This window comes from Poecilia mexicana, unplaced genomic scaffold (genome assembly GCF_051168715.1).
Source record: "Poecilia mexicana isolate PSO_F unplaced genomic scaffold, ASM5116871v1 scaffold_22, whole genome shotgun sequence".
Taxonomy (NCBI): domain Eukaryota; kingdom Metazoa; phylum Chordata; class Actinopteri; order Cyprinodontiformes; family Poeciliidae; genus Poecilia; species Poecilia mexicana.
Genome location: NW_028263391.1, coordinates 11688656 through 11707962, shown reverse-complemented (window position 1 = coordinate 11707962; position 19307 = coordinate 11688656). Strand labels below are relative to the sequence as shown.

The 19307-nt window shown below is 41.0% G+C and overlaps 1 protein-coding gene across 2 annotated transcripts; it reads right to left on the bottom strand.

Annotated features, from left to right (window-relative positions):
- Positions 1 to 549: 549 nt before the first annotated feature.
- Positions 550 to 18567, bottom strand: ttc7b (tetratricopeptide repeat domain 7B). 2 transcript variants are annotated; one of them, XM_088002715.1, is made up of 23 exons: positions 18358 to 18567; positions 16266 to 16420; positions 16112 to 16187; positions 15082 to 15174; positions 14662 to 14819; positions 14210 to 14331; positions 13519 to 13597; positions 12808 to 12983; positions 12645 to 12708; positions 12428 to 12565; positions 12134 to 12322; positions 11913 to 12030; positions 11576 to 11633; positions 11342 to 11414; positions 11029 to 11189; positions 10825 to 10941; positions 10620 to 10717; positions 8996 to 9274; positions 7591 to 7641; positions 4409 to 4549; positions 3418 to 3620; positions 1939 to 2012; positions 550 to 1650 (listed from the first exon to the last, which is right to left on the bottom strand). In XM_088002715.1, exons 1-23 carry the CDS (start codon positions 18476 to 18478, stop codon positions 1503 to 1505), a joined length of 2892 nt encoding a protein of 963 aa, XP_087858841.1. In that variant the 5' UTR covers positions 18479 to 18567; the 3' UTR covers positions 550 to 1502. The 2 variants fall into 2 exon arrangements, with proteins under 2 accessions (XP_087858841.1, XP_014851202.2); XM_014995716.2 differs by lacking the exons at positions 7591 to 7641; positions 8996 to 9274 and having other exon boundaries at positions 18358 to 18566.
- Between the last annotated feature and the right edge of the window lie 740 nt (positions 18568 to 19307).

Below are 19307 nucleotides of genomic sequence, written 5' to 3'. Positions count from 1 at the left end.
ATCCAAGAGTGGAGCTCCATTTACATCTCCTGAGGATTCAAGAGAGCTGACCATGGGGTGAATTTAACATCCAATCCTTGTGGATCATTTTTCTGTAGAATGATGGATTTTGGAAATATGCTCATAACCACAGATATATTATGCATTTCTCCTTGGTTGTGTGATGCACTCCTGTCTTTTTATAGAGGTGGCTATACTCTAGTTAGTTAACGGAGTGCATTTAATTAGCAGTACCAGGGTGTTACTGTAACTATTAGGTCAAAAATGGAAAAAAGAAAAGGCTTAAATCTCCTTAAGAGATCTTTTTTATGGTCTACGCATTTCCAGTTTTACTGAGGGCCACATCGATGACCTTCCTGAGAGATTAACTGCTGCTGACATGCGAGACTCGGGTGGAGACCTCGGGGCAGCAGGGGGCCGTGGCTTCCTGACACTCCAGGACAAAACCTGTCAGCGCCGTGATCCTCTGGGACAAAGCAGGACACACCTGAGAGAGTAACGGACACCACTGGCCCCGGGGTCATGCCCAAAGAGAACACCACACACAGCTTTGCAGACGCCTTTGTTTACCGAGGATCTTTATTATTGTTATTATTCTAATTTCAGTCATTGATTTACAGCAAAAACGACTCGCTGACTGATCCCGCCGAACCTGTTCCTCTTTCTCGCTTTCCCCCCCCACCACAGCATCGCTCTGTATAATCATAATTTACTCTCTAAAATAATAAAACACAAGGGTTCATCAAATATACAGCAATAACTCTGTATTTATAATAATAATAATAAAAAAAAATTAAATAAAATAACCTGGCTGACAGGATGCAAAGACACAAACAAGGTGGATGAATTTACACAGAAAACCTGATTTTGGACAAGTAATTTGTAACAGATTCCTGCTAAACATTTGTTTGTCAGTAAGTGTTTGAACTGTGCATATGAGGATATTCTGTAAACTAAATGAAGCATGCTTCGTTGGGACAAAACTGCTACAAAACGCTAAGACATCCGGTCGTCTGCGTAAATCCATCCAGGTTTTTTTGGCATTTATTGACTGATTGAGCTTATGATCATGTCTCCAGTGGATTATCCAGCCGTACAGTAACAGAAATCCTCTCTGGCTTAACAGCAACAGGTGAATTTTGTTGTTTTAGCGAGAATGTTTGGCTCTTAAAGCGAACGTAAGTATTTTCCTGGCAGTAATCGGATTTTGAACAAACCTGTGTGTTTCTTTGGACTAAATAAAATGTAAACAAAAATCTTAGGCTTCTGAATGCAAACAACATCGTATTTACAACAACAACAACAACAACAAAGGCGCACGGACAAGACGCAGGAAACGTGTTGACACCACATACACACGCGCGCGCACACACGCATGCACACACACGGTCAGCAGAGGAAAATACTGTTATTTGCATTATGTACAAGGTGTGAGAAATGGCTGCACAGCTGTTTGCATGCAGGTTTGTGTGTATGGAGCAGGTTTGTGACTGCGCCGTGTCTCATAGTGCTCGGGGAATGATGGTGAACGGCAGGATGGGGCTGCTGGCCTCCAGCTCCAAGGCGGTGAGGAAACACTCGGTGGCGGCAGCGGCGTTCCCCTGAGCCTGCAGCACCTCGCCCAGACTGTTCCACACGTCATGAGAAGTGCTGACAAGGCAAGAGGCAAATTATTTTCACTGATTAAATGTAAATGAGGGGGGGTGGGTGGGAAGGAAATTTGCTAAAACAAGCATATTGTCACCTTCCTAAAATAATGGCATGAGTCGTCGTTTGTTTGCCAAAAGATGTTTTAGGCAAAAAAAGGACGTAGGCCGTTATTTTAGGAAGTGATCTGAAAGTTGTGTCTTTAAGAAATAAGAAAAAAAAAAAGAAATACATTTAAAAGTAAAGATGCAGGGGAAAAGCACATCTAAAGAGTTGTGATAAAAACCATACCTGTTGACCTGCACAGCATCCCTTAGGACTTTCTCAGACAGACTGTAGCGCTGCAGCTGGTGCAGAATTAGACCCTGAGGAGACCCATAAACATCACCCATTTAATCATTATTTATAATATCCGATAAAATTGTTTTTTGTAGTTTCAGTAATTTTGATCAAGACAGCCATGAAAGCATTTTTACATCTAATCAGGACACAAGGGCTTGTACTGGAACTAAGGAGTCAAGGAGCTACAACGGACCAAAGTCAGACCGCGCCCAGATTTGGCTTCTAGGGCCTTAATAGAGCGGCGCGGAAACCAGGGTTTACAAATTTCAATGGGCTGAAGCGTCGCTTTAAATAAAACTGATGTGAAATCCTTTTAAAACGATGTGAGAGGCTGATAAAGTCAGACGGCAAATTACTGAGTTATTGCCGCCAACTGTGGTTCTAAAAGCAGCTGGATGCTGAAGTGTACTTGGTTTTTCACTCAAAGCTTTTCCAATTCGGTGCCATCTTGTTTGACAAAATCTTTTGTTAAACAAAAGTGTGGAATTTGTGGTACTAATGTAAGGAACCCAGTAAAGGCCAGACCACTTTTATTATGTTGCAATAAATGACAGCCTTAAAGCGAAAGAGGTGGTTCACACTTTTAACCACAGTGCCAGGCCCACACAGGTGTTAAAAAAATCCCCCCACACATGAAGAAAAAAAAAAAGTTTTTTCTTATCAATTTGAAATTTTACTTTTTACCTGCAGTACTTTTACAACTGCATTTATATTTTTGTTGACCACTTTTGAGTTATGCATGTTAACATAACCAAATTATACTGCATGCATTTTTGAGCTAATGGTTGTACAGAGTTTATTCCTGATTTGTGTTCAAAACCATGTTAGTAATTATTTCTCGTCCTCTTAGAAGATTCAAGTTTCAAAAAAGAAAATCTTTTTTTTTTTTTTCGCCAGGCTTTTATTTTTGTTTCTACCACAAAGAATCGCTGCCAGTTCAAGGAGATTTTGTAACGAGACGCATTTTCTACATATCTGAATCATTTAGACACATTTCGAAAGTTTGAGCTTGTTCAGCAGCTGTGAAGAGACGAGGGACAGGAAGTCTGATCAAGTCTGAGCCAATTCCTCCAGGAATTTGTCCTGCTTAGTTTAGACTTGTTTAGCAATCATGCAAACACAAGACCTCTGTTGGAAACATTTAAGCTGAGAGCTGCATGCATCAAGAAGAAATAAACAGCCACGGGTATCTAATTTAAGACGCTAATTCAGCACTGATGTAGGCTGATTTGCGCAGGGCAGTAAACCGACTCAATATGTGTTGCTTCAATGAGAGGGGGGGGAAAAAACAAGGAAAAACAGAAAAAGGAAAGTCAGGATTACCTTTAAAAAATATATGAAAGTGACTTATTTGGAGTAAAATCCAAAGAACTGAAGGCAGCTTCAAGATTTTTGCACAGAAACACAGCAAGTGTGTTGGTGTCTTACCAGTCTCTGCATGGTTTTGACATGAGTCGGGTTGATGGACAGGGCTTCTTCGTACCATCGTTTGGCTTCGTCTGTGTTGCCCCTCAGCTCGGCTATCTGGCCCCTCATGTACATCATGTTGTGGGAGGTGGGGCACAGGTTGGCGGCCTCCTGGGTGCACGCCGTGGCTTCTGCAGGTTTCGACATGCCGATGTACACCTCAGCTGTGGGAGAAAACAGACACCGATAGAGGGGAAAGGTTGCAGGCTGCCAGAAAGCGGCACTTATTGGAGTAAAAGCCACGCCAAAACGGAGTTCTATCGCACAGAACAACAGAATCTATGGAGCGACGCAAACAGAGGGGCGTGCGATCTGAAGGCTTCATCACTTCGATGATGAAGACTGAGCGATATCGGCAGAGCAGGAGGGAGGAAATGAACGGTCCCTCTATCTGCCCCCTAATTGGCTGATTACATTAGTTGTGTCGCCAAGCTGGAAATGACCGCCCGAAGAGAGGAAGCAGCCGGGCAGATAAACAGCAACACAAACCGCCTCTGTTGGTGTGTTGGTGTGTGTTTACGGGAGGCGTCTGCTCCTGTTTACATTCTGCTCTGCAAATGTCTGCAGCCGGTGCAGAGAGAAAGAATCAGGGCCCCGGCACGCAGAGAGAGGCAGATCCGATATCCAATCGCTGCGCTCGCCACGGCTGCTGGAGTAAGTAGGAGGAAGCAAGTTCAATGTGCAGATGAATCTCTTTTCAGCTGCTTGTATCCAGGATGTTACCATCTAGGTAACATGCTTTTTTTTTTTATTTTTTATTTTTATTTTATCTGTATTGATTCCCACATAAGTACATTTTACAAATCATAATGCCAATTGCATACGTGAGAAGAAAGAATAAAACGAAAACGTTGCAACTCTATTTCCAAAAATTAAATAGCAAGAAATACAATTAAAAACACACAACACGCCGCAATAAGAGTTCACGTAAAATCAACGTGTGGAAGCAGACCTGCATGAAGCCAGATCTGAGCCAGGGTCAGCCAGGGGTGCGGGGGTCCGTGTTTGGGGGCGCTGCTCTGCAGGGAAGAGGCCACCTCCGACAGAGCCTGCTCCACCCGGCTGGCTGCTATGGACGTAGCGTGCACTGAGCCTGCAGGGTGGAAAAAAAATTTAAAATCCATCGTTTTGTTAAAACACACGAAAACAGCTGCCAAAACCTGCCGACCGACAGCTGAGAAGCAGCTAAGCAGAAAATGACTTTTAGTGACGCGGCCAAGAGCAGAACTCACTGACCACACCTGCAGGAACGCAATGAGGAGCTGAAAGTGTGCGTTCTGTTGCAGTGAAGAAGCTCACACCGATATGCAGTACACACCATGCCACACTGTTATGGTGCTGCATAAATGAGTTAAAAAAATAAACATGCAACAAAACTACAACACACTGCTGCTTAGCAGCTAAAAAAAAACATCCAGGCTTTTTACAGTCTACACTGTAGTCTATTTTTTTAATTTTCTGATTTTAGCCAGAACACCCACTCATACGAGAAAGATGGCAGAGATGGAGATAAAAGCGCTTATTTTAAGCTTCGAAAAAGGAAAAGAGAAGTGCTGATAAGTGGATTTTGGGGAAATGACAAAAGGAAGTTTCATTTGCTCGACACAAACACGAGCTGGGAATCCTGTTTGCAGATGCCGTTTTGGAAAGCAGTCACACTCTGCTCTGCAGCACATCATGTCACATTGCAAACACAGAACTAAATGAACTTCACTGGGATTTTAAGTGATAGACCAACACAATGTAGAGCATAAATGTGAACGAGTTTGTTCCCACACAAACAAAAGAAAAGTTTCAGCTGCTTTTACTCCGAGAAAGTTATTGAACAAACAGAATCATAAAGACAAAGAAATCAAAGGAAAATTTGGTGAGAAGGTTGGATTATACAACAGTTTAACCTCAAAGAGCATTTTTTATTAAATTATTTATTTTTTTTGAAAACTAAGAAAATAGACCTGCCAAGACACGGTAAATAAACTAAGATGGCAAGTCTGCATTCACCAGAGAAGCAGCCAAGAGGCCCAAGATTACTCTGGAGGAGCTGCAGAGAATCGGTTGGCAGGACAACCATCAGTCATGCTCTCAACAAATCTGGGCTCAATAGAAGAAAAATGAAAACCATTTCTGGAAAAAATAAATAAATAAAATAAAATGTCCCAGAGGTCACGTATGGAAAACAAACTTTTTGTTGAAGATTTGGTCAAATGAGACCAAATGAACTTTTTGGCCAACCAGCAAAACTACATCTGTATTAGAAAACTAACACCTCACATCTCTCTCAGCACACAGTAAGCAAAGATCTTTTCAGACATGGTGGTGGCAGCGTCATGCTGTGGGGATATATCCTTCATCAGAGACAGGGGAGCTGAATACATTTAGGTCAGAAAACCAGTTGGAGCCTTTAAAAGACGTACAACTTTAAAATGTGATGTGAGTTAGCGCCCGGAAACTTTTTTTCAGCATCATTTTCCCTGTCTTGGTGTTTCACAGTTTCTGCTATCGTATTTTTATATTAGCAGGCTCAGATCAAGGCAGTCCGTTTCTGCCTCGATCCGAGCCTGGAAGCAGCCCTGTGGTTTCCACTCATGCAGGTGAGAAGCTAATTTTATTTACTCAAATGACATTTAGTTAAAGTTGTTCTATTAAACAGGATGGACGTCAGACGTACGCAACCTCTAAATCACGGTCTTTGTTTGTTGTTTGCCATGTGAGGTTTGTCTTTAGTTTATTTGCGGCACATCAGGCAGGACAATCCACAGGCTTGTGAGCATGCTTCTTGGAGACGAGTATCGTAGTGATACGTTTATATCGTAGCTGAATGTGACAAATGATTTAGCTCAGGAACAGGAAGTGGTCTCGGCTTCTCCTTCCTGAAGTCGATGATGATTTGTTGCTCTTTCCTGTCCTTAAGGAGGAAACAAATGTCGGAAAAATATAGTTTATGCTCCAACGTTATCACAATAAACTACTTTAAAACCCACTTATTTTTTAAGTATTCTTAAGTATTTTTGCTCAAATAAGAAAGCGAGATGCTTTGAATCATTTTGTACCTTTATTTTCTGATTTATGATGACTGTATTTCCCCTCTATGGGACAATAAAAGCTTTTTTCCCCTATTATTTTATACAATATGCCTTCTTGTAACCATTAAGAATTATAAGGTTAAAGTTAAAAATGGTTATGATGGTGATTTTCATTTTTAAAGTATTTTGAGGTATTTTTCAGTACTTTGTATGAAAATATCTACAACTCCCTTTTCAAAAGTTTTTAAAGGGTTGTCACAATAGCATCCCACACATCACTTCCTGTTCCTGTCGCTTCTTAATTGGAGCAACATCCCGGATGGCAGACGCCTCTAAAGTCAGGCACTAATCATCAAGATGTGGCGTTTCCATGAGGAAACGGCCTGGTCAGCTGAACCCAATGAGGCTCTGAAAGTCCCAGAGATCTGGTGAGCAAGAGCCTGATGTTTTCAGCCGGACACCAGAGAGGCGAATTCGCCGTTACTCTGAGTAAATAACAAGAAAAAACACTAAACTGTCTCCGTTTTGATTAAGAATAGATAGAAAACAGATTAAGCAAAGATCTTTTCACACAAGTTTTTCACAAAAATCTGGTGAAGTATCAGAGGCTAAACCGTAAAACATTAATGACCATTTTATTAGTAGAAAAAGTTTTTTAAAGTATTTATTTATTTTTTTTGTTTAATTGTCTTTGGTAAATTTTTCACTACATATCTTAGTTTGATGAACAACAGACGTAGACTTAAGATTTGAATCTCATGGCGATTTTATCAATTTTTAATCATGTCTTTGATTGCACATAAATCACAGCACTGGGAAATAAATCAAACTCCAATTTTTTTTTTTTACACCGATAGTGCTCATTCTCTAGGAAACTAAAGAATTCATGTCAGATTGGTTTATGAAATAATCATAATAATCTAATTTAATCCAGTATTAATTATCTTCTACAAGCTGAATGAGAAAGTGAAAGTTTTGTGGACATTGAACAGTGAATAAATGAATCTGAACCTTCCCAGGACAAAAGTAGGTAGGCAGGAAAAAAGATATATATATATAAAGATGATGGATGAAATAAAAGAGATACGGTGAAGGTTAGATGGCTACTTACAAACAGAAAACATGGAGGGAAAACCAAGAGTGTTAGTGTCCTGAGGGCCGCCTTGGAAAAAAAAAAACGGAAGGATGGGAAAAAACAAACAAACAGCCATTTGTTAATGATTGAAAAAAGGAAGGAACAGAGAAGAACTAAAGAGCATAAGGTTTTCATTCTTCACAGGACGCTCAGAAACCACATGACCACACACACAGTGACGTTATTCATCCCGTTTGGTCAAATTAACACTTTCCAAGTAGCCATACATTTTAATTAATTTACTGATAAACTTCTTTTTTTTTTTTTAATTTTGGTTCATTCCTCGTGAGCGCTTCATGTTTGTGTTTTTTTTCTGGCTTCCCAACTAAACTAAAACACACTCACACACACACACACACACACACACACACACACACACACACACACACACACACACACACACAGATAACATTAACAGACAAGATGACAAGATGAGTTTGGAGGGGAGTGAGGAAAGGAACAAAGTGGCGACTGAAACAACAAAAACATAAAAAGGAAAAGAAGATGCAGAGCAGTAAACAGAGCAGGGATAAAAAAAAAAAAACAATTTCCTTCAATACATCATAAGAGGCATTTGAAATACTTACGTGCCCTGAAACTTTGATTTCTAAAGTTTTCAGTCTTTATCTTTTTATCCATTTAATTTTACTTGCACAGAGAAAGAATCTAGATCTGAGTAAAATATGCCAGTTTGAATGGTTCCTCTTGAATGACCAAACAAAGAAGGCTTTTCTTTTATCTTAAATGAAATGTATTTTTTGTACCGTTTTTACTAAATTACTGCTCTGATGGTGCCGTCCTTCCTACAAATGGTCATTTTAAATGTCTGTGTGCTCCTGTTAACCATTAATCAGTTGCTAAATTGGTTGACAATTATTTCAATAATCGATTAATCACAATTAATCATTACAGCCCTAGGTAAGATTAGCACATATTTTATTTTCGCTATTGTAAATAATTTCTGCCACTGGATTATAATCTACAGCTTCATACATGGACAAAATATCAACAGGGAGATTTTTTATTTTTTTTTACAAACTGTTCAGTTTATACCACAAAAATGTCCCTTTGAGTTTCTGCTACTTAATATTTTAAGATTTAAAAATCCCGTCTGTGTGTTGTTACTAAGTGTTTATTTGCACGTGATGCAGGTAACTTAGACCCGATCAGTTAGGTAAGAATTTAATGCCAGATTAAACACTTGGCTGAGTGCTCTCCTCAGCCAATATTCCTACCATGATTAAGATTAGCATGCTGTCGTCTTTCCTTAGCAAACAGCTGCAAGTTAACACTCCAACTCTGCGCAGTTCTACAACCAAACTGAGTCTTTTCAGGTCACTCTGCACACCATGCTACAGACAGGGTGTACACGAAGGCTCACTACAGTTGGAAAGCTGCTGCAGAACAACGTGGTTGCAAAACGAGTGAGTCCTGGTCTTGGTGGGTGGAGGAGGACGAAGAGGACGGGGACGGGAAGGGGGAGGAGTCGGGAGAGGGGAGAGGCCAGCTGGGTTTCTGGTTGGAGTGAGAATGGGAGGAGGCTGGAAAAAGTAGAGCGGCGATGAAGGGGAGGACAGCGGAGAGGAGAGAGAGGAGACGGTGGAAGGGGAGGTGGGAGAGACTGGTTCAGAACCAGAGAGGGAGGAGGAAGAACCTGAGACTAAAACAGAAGAAATAAAACAGAAAAAAGAATAATTAACGAAGCAATGATGAATTAGAAAAGAGCAGCCAGGTGATGGGTTTTCAAACCCCTTAAAACACATTATAAAAACAAACTCTAGCATATTTTATTGTGACTTGATAGACCAACAAAAATAGTGCATAGCTGAGAAGAGAGGAGAAAGAGGTACAACGTTTTAAAAATATTTTACAAGTAATCTGAAAAGTGCAGCATTCATTTGTAAAAAGCCATCTTTACCTTCACACCCCAAAATAAACTCCAGCGCAACCTATTGTTGTTATTAGATGCCACTTAATAAGTAAACTGAATCCATGTGTGTGTGTGTGTGTAATTTCATCTCAGTATAAATGCCACCGTCCTGCAACAGCCTCAACGACTTGTTGGGGAACTTTAGTGAACAAGCAGCGTCACGAAGACCGGGACATACCAGGCCGGTCAGGGTCGAGGCTATAAAACAATATCCCAAAGCTTTCAAGGTTCAGTTCAGCCCATCTCATCCTCGACAAATATGACATTTAATAGCAGAGAAAACACGACAATCAGAAGCTCTGTTAGCAGTTTGCTACAAGCCATGCAGGGACGCAGCAGATGTGCAGAAGAAGGCACTCTGGTCAGATGAGTTCGAAATGTAACTTTTTGACCTGCATGCAAAGCGCTGTCAGTACCAGAAAACTAACACGGCATCATGCTGAATAAACCATCCCCACAGTGAAACATTGTTGTGGCAGGGACAGGTGATGCAGTTGGAGCCAACAGAAGGATGGAAAAAAAAAAAACCGTTAAATACAGGAAAAATGTAAGAAAAGCAGTCGGGTGCTACAAAAGACTCGATATCTGAAAGGAACTTCAGGACAACATCCAACCAGAGCTACGATGGGATGGTTTTACATTGACGCATGTTGATGTGGTGGAAATATCCTAGTCAAAGTCCAGACTGACCAACTGAGAATCAGCGGAGAGATTTTAAAAATCCCTTTTTACAAAAGATTTCCATCCAAACTGACTGGGCTGCAAAAGACTCCCAGCTGTAGTCAAAGGCGGTTTTAACAGAGTATTGACTCAGAGGGATGAGCTTATATGTGTGGCACACTTTTCAGATTTTAATTATGAAAACATTTTAAAGTAAAGTACACTTCTCCTCATAACTTCACAGTTCTGCACTACTTTGTGTCAGCACATCAGAAAAAATCCAAATAATAATAATAATTAAAAAAAAAGCAGGAGCATTTTTCAAGGCACTGAGATAGCAGGAAGATCCAGGAGCCCTTTGTGTTTGTCAGCAGTGTGTGTGTGTGTGTGTGTGTGTGTGTGTGTGTGTGCCTACCAGCGTCAGGGTCGCTGAAGTCAGGCAGCGTCATGGCGTTGAGCTGTCGTCTGTCTGGTATGGCCCTGTCCAACAGGCTGCTGCCACGCCCTGAATCGCTGCCAACCACAAAACCCATCAGTCAAGACAAACAGGCATTCGGTTTCTTTAATAGTCGCATTTTTGTTGCACTGGTGTGTGTGTGTGTGTGTGTGTGTGTGTGTACCTGGGGTTGGTGAGGTTGTAAAAGCTCTTCCAGATCTGGAGCATGTGTTTGCAGGTGAGCAGAGCTTCCTCCGGTCCTCTACACATGGCCTCCAGCTTCACCTTCGTATACAGCAGACTACACAGCACAGACACCATCAGCTCAGGAGGGTCTGCCGCTCCGTTAGACAGACAGTAAATGCTGTTTGGGGAATGTTTCGCTCACTTGAAGTTCTCGGGATACTCGGACAGGGCCATCTCTATGATGTTGAGAGCGTCATGGTAATGTTTCTGGGCAGAAAGAAGCAGGGCCAGCAGGTGGAGGGAGTGGACGTCGTCTCCTTGTAGCTGCAGTGCCTGTCGAACATACCCTAACGCCTCGGGGATCTACACACACACACACACACACACGCGCATGCGCGCTACAGGTCTTCACTAGAGTTTACATAAAGCACAACCCTGTGGAACTGAAGGGGAAGTAAATCTTTTCCTTGTGTTTTGAATGCTTCGGCTTTTGATTTTTAGTTTGTTGGCGTTACCTGTCTGGAAACGGCAAGCTGCAGTGCCAAATAAAAAGCTGCCAGATGGTCAGTGGGAGACATGCTCTGAGCTCTGCAGATGAAAAACAAAAACATTTTGTGCTCGGACATGTTCAATCAAAAATGACATCAGCAACTTCAAGATTTCAGAGAGAAATCTGCCTACTTTAATAGAGCAGGACGGTTCAATACTTGGACTTAATTCTGAAGTATTTTTAAGAAACACATTCACACCTCTGAAAGGCCGACAAAGCTTTCCTCTGGTAGTCCTCCTGCGTGCTCCGCAGCGATGCTGAAGAGATGCAAACACACAAAATAAAAGCTTCAGATATGACAACCACAATTACACACGCATAAGAGAAAAGCACATGCACCTACACAAACACCTTGTGGGGTGTTTTTCTGCCCGACTTGTCAATCTGTTACAATCTCTTAAGTGTTCAAACATTCGTTTCTCTGAAGACCCCAGATATTTTTTCAGCTTCCTGAAGGGAATGAATGATGAGAGTATGGAATATGTCGCGTGGCTTCGTTTGGCTGAGATCGGATTTAAATTAGTAAGCAGACTTGCCATCAGTGGCTTTGAGGCTGTAAACCAGGCCAATGGCCAAGTGGCCTTTGGCTTTGAACTCCGCTGCCTTCTCTCCCATGTCAATCACCATCTTTGCAAACTTCTCCCCTTCGTCCAACTGAAATATCAGCGTACCGAGATGTAAGACAAAACCACAAGAGAGAAACACTGTAAAAGTGAAGCTTTACTTTCACTTCTGGGAAGAGCTGTGCGCTTCTCACCCAGTGCAGAGGACCAATGCACAGTTTAACGGCCAGCAGTGGGATGGTGGGGTCATCAGGCTTCAGACGGATGCACTCCTTCAGAACCTTGACAGCGCGAGCGGATTTGCCGGCAGCCATTAGCGACAAGGCGAGCTGGTACCACAAATGGAACTCCTCAAACGCGAACTTCATGGCTCTCTCCAAGCACTGAGGACGGCAACAACACGGCCCGTTTTCTCAGAATTTGTCGGCCTACTTGGAAACATGAATTTCAGGAGTGCAGGTCGGTGTGGGTGTGTGGTTTTATTTTACCTCCGACAGCATCTCATACTGCCCCCTCCTGCCCAGCGCTATGGTCAGCAGATCGTACACCACAGAGGCAGACTGCAGGCTGATGATCCGGTCGTTGTTGTGCTCAGGAATCCTGCTCAGGACAGCGTCCCGGTTGGCCTGGCACGAAAACAAGCACAGATAAATAAGTAAACTCTGCACAAAATCTGACAATGTTTTAAAAGTGTGACTATCTCACCATAGACTCGCTGATCAGCAGCAGCAGCAGAGCTTCCTCTGTGTTCTCCTGAGGACAAAACAAACTGAAAGGCAGCAAGAGAGAGATGAAGACGGACAGAGATGAGGAGAATAGAGAGACCGTTTTGAATCCGTAGCAAACAAATGTTGTAAAAATGTCATACTTCTCTCCGGAGTACACTCGTGGGGGTCGGTTCAGGGTGTAGTTCTTGCGGTAGGTATGCCCTTGCTGTGTGGGATTATCCAGGGGTGACACTGTCGGAGGATCTTCCAGAGGAGACCAGTAGCTCTGTTCACACATTCCTCGGAGCAGGATCTCTGCGAGCTGTCGGGCTATCGTCTGCACAAACGACGAAATTACAGACTAAGTAGGGCAGCAAAACAGCACGAGTGTGCTGATTTGTGTGATGTTCAACTTAAATGGCAAATAGAATAAATCAGCAAAGTCCAGCACAGAAATTTTAACATTAAAATAATCATGTCGCAATAAGCTATTAATGATGATGATAAATTAAAATGAGCTTGAAATTTTACATTCTGAGAATTGATGGGGTTTTTTTTTGAGGCCATTGTGTTTCTTTTTGGATACTTAAAATGTCTTCCAGTTAAGGTGTGGAGTGTTCTGTACTATATGAAAGTTTATTACTCTTTCAGAACTTGCATAATACAGTACATTGCTGTCTCAAAACAGCATTGCTATTGTTATCGTGACAGGCCTACGTTTAAGTAGTAATTATTCTTCTCAAATCTGATAGGCTGTCAAACACAAACTCATCCAACTACATGCAAATTATTTAGGGTTTTTGGGATTAGCAGCTGGGAAAAAGAAAATCTGACAGACAGACAGACAGACATCGTGCCCAATGAATTCTCACCATGCGAAGGTTCTGGGTGGTTCTGGTTTCAACAGCCCGAAGAATCTCCCGAAATCTGCCCACACCCCGCGTCAGGTTTCTGCACAAAAAACAAAACAAAACAAAAAAGTCATGTTTTGCCAATTTTAAAAGGAGAAAATATTTCCTTTTTTCAGCTAGAATCATATTACCAACCGACTTGAGAATTTTAATAGTGATCTTTAAAGATTCCTTTCACTGGCTGATGGACGGACGGACCAACATAGGGGCGGACTGATAAATAAACAGACAGATGGACCAAAAGAGACGGAACAAAAACAAACCTATAAATAAAAACCTCATGCCACTCTCTACTTTCTCTGAGCAGGAAGCTTCACCAGCTGTTGCCAGACTAAATGTAATCCAACCTTTCTGATCCTAAAACCACATAAGGTGTGAGAAAACCTCAAAGCTGTAAAGTCCTATTCACACTGCACTGCATATATCAACCTGTTAACAGCTTTGTCAGATCACAACTGCAAAAGAAAAAAAAAAAAAAGAAAGAAAAAAACCGAGTGCGATTTCTGCCGAGTGACTGGTCTTCAACAACAATGTAAAAGCTTTTCTGAATGTCAGCAGCATGTTTCTATTCTCGTTTTTTTTTTTTTTCCAGGACCCAAAGTAAACTTACATTAATATCTATTCTTCCCTTTTCTCCATCCGTGTATCTTACCCGTTCTTGAAGTGAATGACGTGGGCCCTCTGCAGGCCCGTCTCCAGGAAGTAGCCCAGCTCCAGGTCCTGAGTCGCCGGTCCTGGCTTTGGGCTGCGGTTCTGAATGCCTGCTGATAATGCCTACAGAAACAGAAACACAACAGAACAGCAAAAGTAAGGAAACCGTAAAGGCAAAATTAGAGAACGTTATGCTTGATTTTCATCCAAATCAATAGAAACCAACAGAGAGGACCTTTATATAGCTTCATATATCTGTTGGTTTCCTACTGTTCTGTATATAAAGACGGCTCTGTTTGTCAGCTGGCCATCATGAGCAGAAGCACGTTTAACAAACTCGCTCACTGCCAGTGTAATAATCATCACACTCCCACAAGGATGGCACAACATTTCCTGGCTCTAGAAGTATCTGGTGAGTGTTGGCGTTCTAGCTTCTCCCCCTCAAACGCAAACCTTCTCTGCTTCCTGCAGGTACAGCAAAGCAATGTCTCCAGACTTTTCATAGCAGGTGATGATCTCCTGCTCCCGTGGTGCCGGGCTCCGATTGGTCGACGGAGAGCCGGAGTTCGACAGAGAGGGAGAGGAATCCGGGATCTGCTCTAGACACAAGCCTGGGAGAGATCAGAGAAACGGAAAAGAAAACAAGACGTGACAGACGCTTCAGTAAGCTCAACTGCATCACGCCTCAAAATATAGTTTTAAAATCTCAACATATCAGATTAATTCGGTTGAGTTAGAGAGATACTTCGTTTCCCCCGTGTGGAGATAAAAAGCATTGCTACAGAGATTAGTGGAGATTGGACTCGAGATGTAGAAGTGGATGTTTAGAAGGTCATGAGGTTACAAATGGCTCCCGAGTGTGTCTGTGTTTACCTTTGGTGGCGTAGGCCTCTGCTATCATAGACAGTCTGTACACAGGAGCTCCAGCCAGCTGCAGGTCGTCCAGGTTCACCTGGCTGTAGTGATCTGGGAAAGCAGAAGTTCTCTGTTCAGTTCCTGGACTGTGAACGTCTGTTAGAACGAGAATCATCTCTTCAAGGAGGCCGAACGTTTGTATTAAAGTCTTCTTGGTCAACACACTGGGTTCTTGCGTAATCTGGAGAAAGGTGGATTTTGTTTTAGGTATTTTCAGGTCTGGAGAAGTAGGAGTGAGTGTCAGACTGTAGAATAATATTCATGTTTTCTCACTTTATTCCCTATTCTCTTGTCTAAAACTTGCACTCGTTTCGCCTTTTGTTTCTCCATTCTTTTTTCAATCCATCTTCCCCTCAGTTTTTCTATTCTAAACCCACCGATCATGACACCTATCCATTTTTCCGTTATCGTAATTTATTTATCCCTCCATTAATCCATTTCTCCATTATTTATCCATACATCTTTGTTTCCATCAATAGATCCGTCATTTTTTCCATTATCCATCATCCCACTAACCCTTCCATACATGCATTCATCCATCTATTTTTATATTATTCACCCTTCCACGTTTCCATCAAGGAAAATCATTTATCAAAGCTGATGCCATCATTGAAATCCTTAACGATAATATCTCCACCACATCATTTTCTACTATCGTGAACTAATATTAAATATTAAAAACTGCACTTCTGTTAAAATAAAAATAAAAGTCATGTTCTATATTCATAGAGCATTTTGATATAGAACGTGGAAATGATTAGCATCTCTGAACAGTTTTTCAGCTGCTCTGAAAGGTTTTTTTTACATATAAAAATATGATGAGATGCTAATAAACAGCATCCAGCAAAGACCTGAGACAGGACCTGACAGATTCACCTGCTAAATCCTTAGAAACAAATGAATCAAGAGTAAAAAAAAGTGACTAATTTTTAAATCCAGCAGCATTTAAAGTAAAAAAGGATCAAATAAAAAAAAAGAAAAAGATTACCTAAAGCATTACTGTATTCTCCTTCAATATAACAGATTTTGGCCATCAGTAGGCTGGCTTCCTGGAGGTAATCGGCCTGAAGACATGAAAGAGTTACATTTGTACAAGAAGTCATCCAGCCAGCGATGCATCAGGTGCTCCTTTCAGAGTTTACCTTGAGGTTTCTTCGGTCCAGAGCAGCCGTAAGGTGCTTCCTGACCTCCACCAGTGTGGTCCGTGTGCCTCGGGGGCTCGAACCCTGTTTGATGGGATTTTCTTTCAAGTACGTCTGGAGCTTGGATTCTCCCAACAGCAACTCACCTAAATCATCTACACACAGAAAGGCAAAGCATTTTAAGAACGACAGCAACTAGCGAAAAGTTTAAAAAAAAAAGACATGTTGTTACTTCAGAGGAGAAAAACAAAACAGGAGTGTAAGCACCAAATACGATACCAGAAAATAAATAAATAAATGGGACAATTTTATCCAAAATTATACATTTTTAAATTAATATGCCCTGTCTGTGGTCTTCATCTAACAGGACAGAAAAAAATCTGAGGTTTAATAAGCAACACAGAAACAACACAAATACCAGGAAGAATTAGGTACCAAGAAAAGCCAAAGCAGTCCCTAATCCAAGTACAGATCCTAGTCACAAACCAGTGCTCAAAGCTCCAGTGGATCAAGTTTATTTCCATAACAGTGAGAATTACTCAAAAAAATAAAAACATAAAAACAATCAGCAAGTCTGGTCTCTGCCATAACACAGACTAGACTTCTGTCAAGAGCTTGGTTTTAGTCTGCAACATAATGGCACATTTTATAGAAGAATGTGTAAATCTTATTATAATAAAGACGGGAAAATATCCAAAGTAGTACTTTGCAGGTCTTTGTTTACTGGAACACTACGACTCTATTGGCCTCCTTACTTTAGCAGATCCTGTTTTAAACGCTATCCTTTAATTTGTGGAAGTCCGTATCAGAACTGACGGTTCAGGTGTTGAAAAGCGCGAACCATTTCACAGTAAAGTGACACAGAGGGATGGAGATCTGTTAGCAGAGACCGACTGATGCTTTCCTGTTAATGGAGTTCTCCTTCATCTTTTTGCCAGATTAAGCTTTTGTTAGAGCAGATTGTAAAAGTTCACAGCTGTTGCCAGAACTTTCCATCCCCTCCTCATGAGCACGAAAGCTAGAAAATTCAAACTTAAAAATACTTAAGTGATCTAAAAGAGGAAATGATATATTGTTGTGACTCATTTAATTCAAGAGTTATTGACGTCTGTCCGCAGGAAAGATGTTCTCCGAAACAAATTGAAATAATTTTGAAAAATCAAGACTTTGATGCGCAGATTTAAATTTACTGTTGATTTATTCTAATCCACACAAGGTCTAATCCACCTGAAACCTTCAGATTGGCCAAACAACTTGGATTTCATCATCTCTAAATAAGAATATATTCATATAACCAGAATCAAAATTTGTTCATAAGTGGCTCCAAAGTGCTTTCCCAACTTGTGCAAATCTGCAATGTTCTTCTTTAAGTCGTTAAGGAGTTCATTGGGCTTTCCTATAGATCTCTGCATGCTGAATAGATGGTTTGCAAACAACACTATCAGTATGGCAATATTAACATTACGATACGTCACCATAGCGCTTCCTTTTAACAGTTAGCAGACAGAGGTCAGTGAAAGAAAATCTAATTTTTGTTTCGGCAAGCGATGTCGCTCCACAGAGCAAACCTTACGACGCGGAGTTAATTGACGCATTTTTCTGAATAGTTCGGCTCTAATTAACCCCAACGAAAGATGATAAGCAAAACTAAAAACAAACACAAAGTGTTGAAACCTGCTAGCATCCAGAATCAATCAATTTAGTGACGGATGTGGAGCAGGAGAAAAAACATTATTTGTCTTATTTCACTTTAGCTTTCTTGGCTAAATTATTTGTCATACAGGATGAGAATGTCACACAACCAGCAAAAAGCTAAAGAGGAACATGTTTGAATGGACAGTGGTGACCCAGAACAGGTCATATCCCAAAATTCAAGGTGTGGTAGTGTAAATCAACCAAAAGTGGAAACATAATTTCTGATTTTTTTTTTAAAAATTTTATCTTTAGTTCTAACCATTTTATTGCCTCTAATCAAAACGGAGTGCAAAACATCCTGTGTTATGAGATGTTGCTGTCAGGAAGTAGGAAAGACCCAGGCCGGGGGAAGAGAGGCCTGATGAATAATGCTACCGCTGCGGGACGAGCTTCCTACCGTTGGATATAAGTTTCGCCGGCAGCTGCCGAACCAGCTCTGGTATCTTGTCCCACTGGCCCTCCGAGCGGCAGCGCTCAATCTCGGTCTCCAGTCGTGATCCAGACTTCCTCGCCGTCATGTTTCGTGACTGAGGGGGGAGACTGGACTCGATCAGAAACACCACAACAGGCCCCCTCTCTCTCTCTCCAGCTGGAACAACCGTCAAGTTCACACTTAAGCATAACATGCAGGCTTCCGGTGAAGGAAAATAAAGCGGTAAAACAGTGACACCTAGCGGTCAAGAGGGTGTAATTCTACAATTTAAGCGGAAGCTGACTGCAGACTCATTTATCAACCGAATAAATCCATTGATTAAAAGTGGCATGGTCTCTGTCACCTTCAACGATGTATTGATAAATATTTTTCTTCGTTTTAGTCCAGTGTATGCCACCTAGGCTCAAATAGTTTCATAATAGTTTATTTTTATTAGAATCAGAATCAGAATCTGCTTTCTTGGTCAAGATTGACCAAGAAACACATTTACATGATCATTTACTCGATAGATGGAACAGTGTTTTTAAATATCAAAAAGGGATTACACATTACACCATGCTAATCAGATATCATAAAAATATTCCTAAAATATAATTACAATAGTGCAACTTTTTATTATTATTATTATTATTATTATTATTATTATTATTATTATTATTATTATTATTATTATTATTAATATTTCTAAATTTACAGATTCAGAACAACTTAATTGGCCAATGTTGCGTGCACAAACAAATTTAACTTCGATTTTTCAAGTACTCACAGCAGTCATGAAAACATCATTTTCTGAACTAACTAATTTCGTACAGATATATGTTTATGTATTTCCATTCAAATTAGCGATCATATAAATATGTGCTTAATTGCTTAATTATCAAATTAAATGGCACTTCTGAAACTGGAAAGTACGT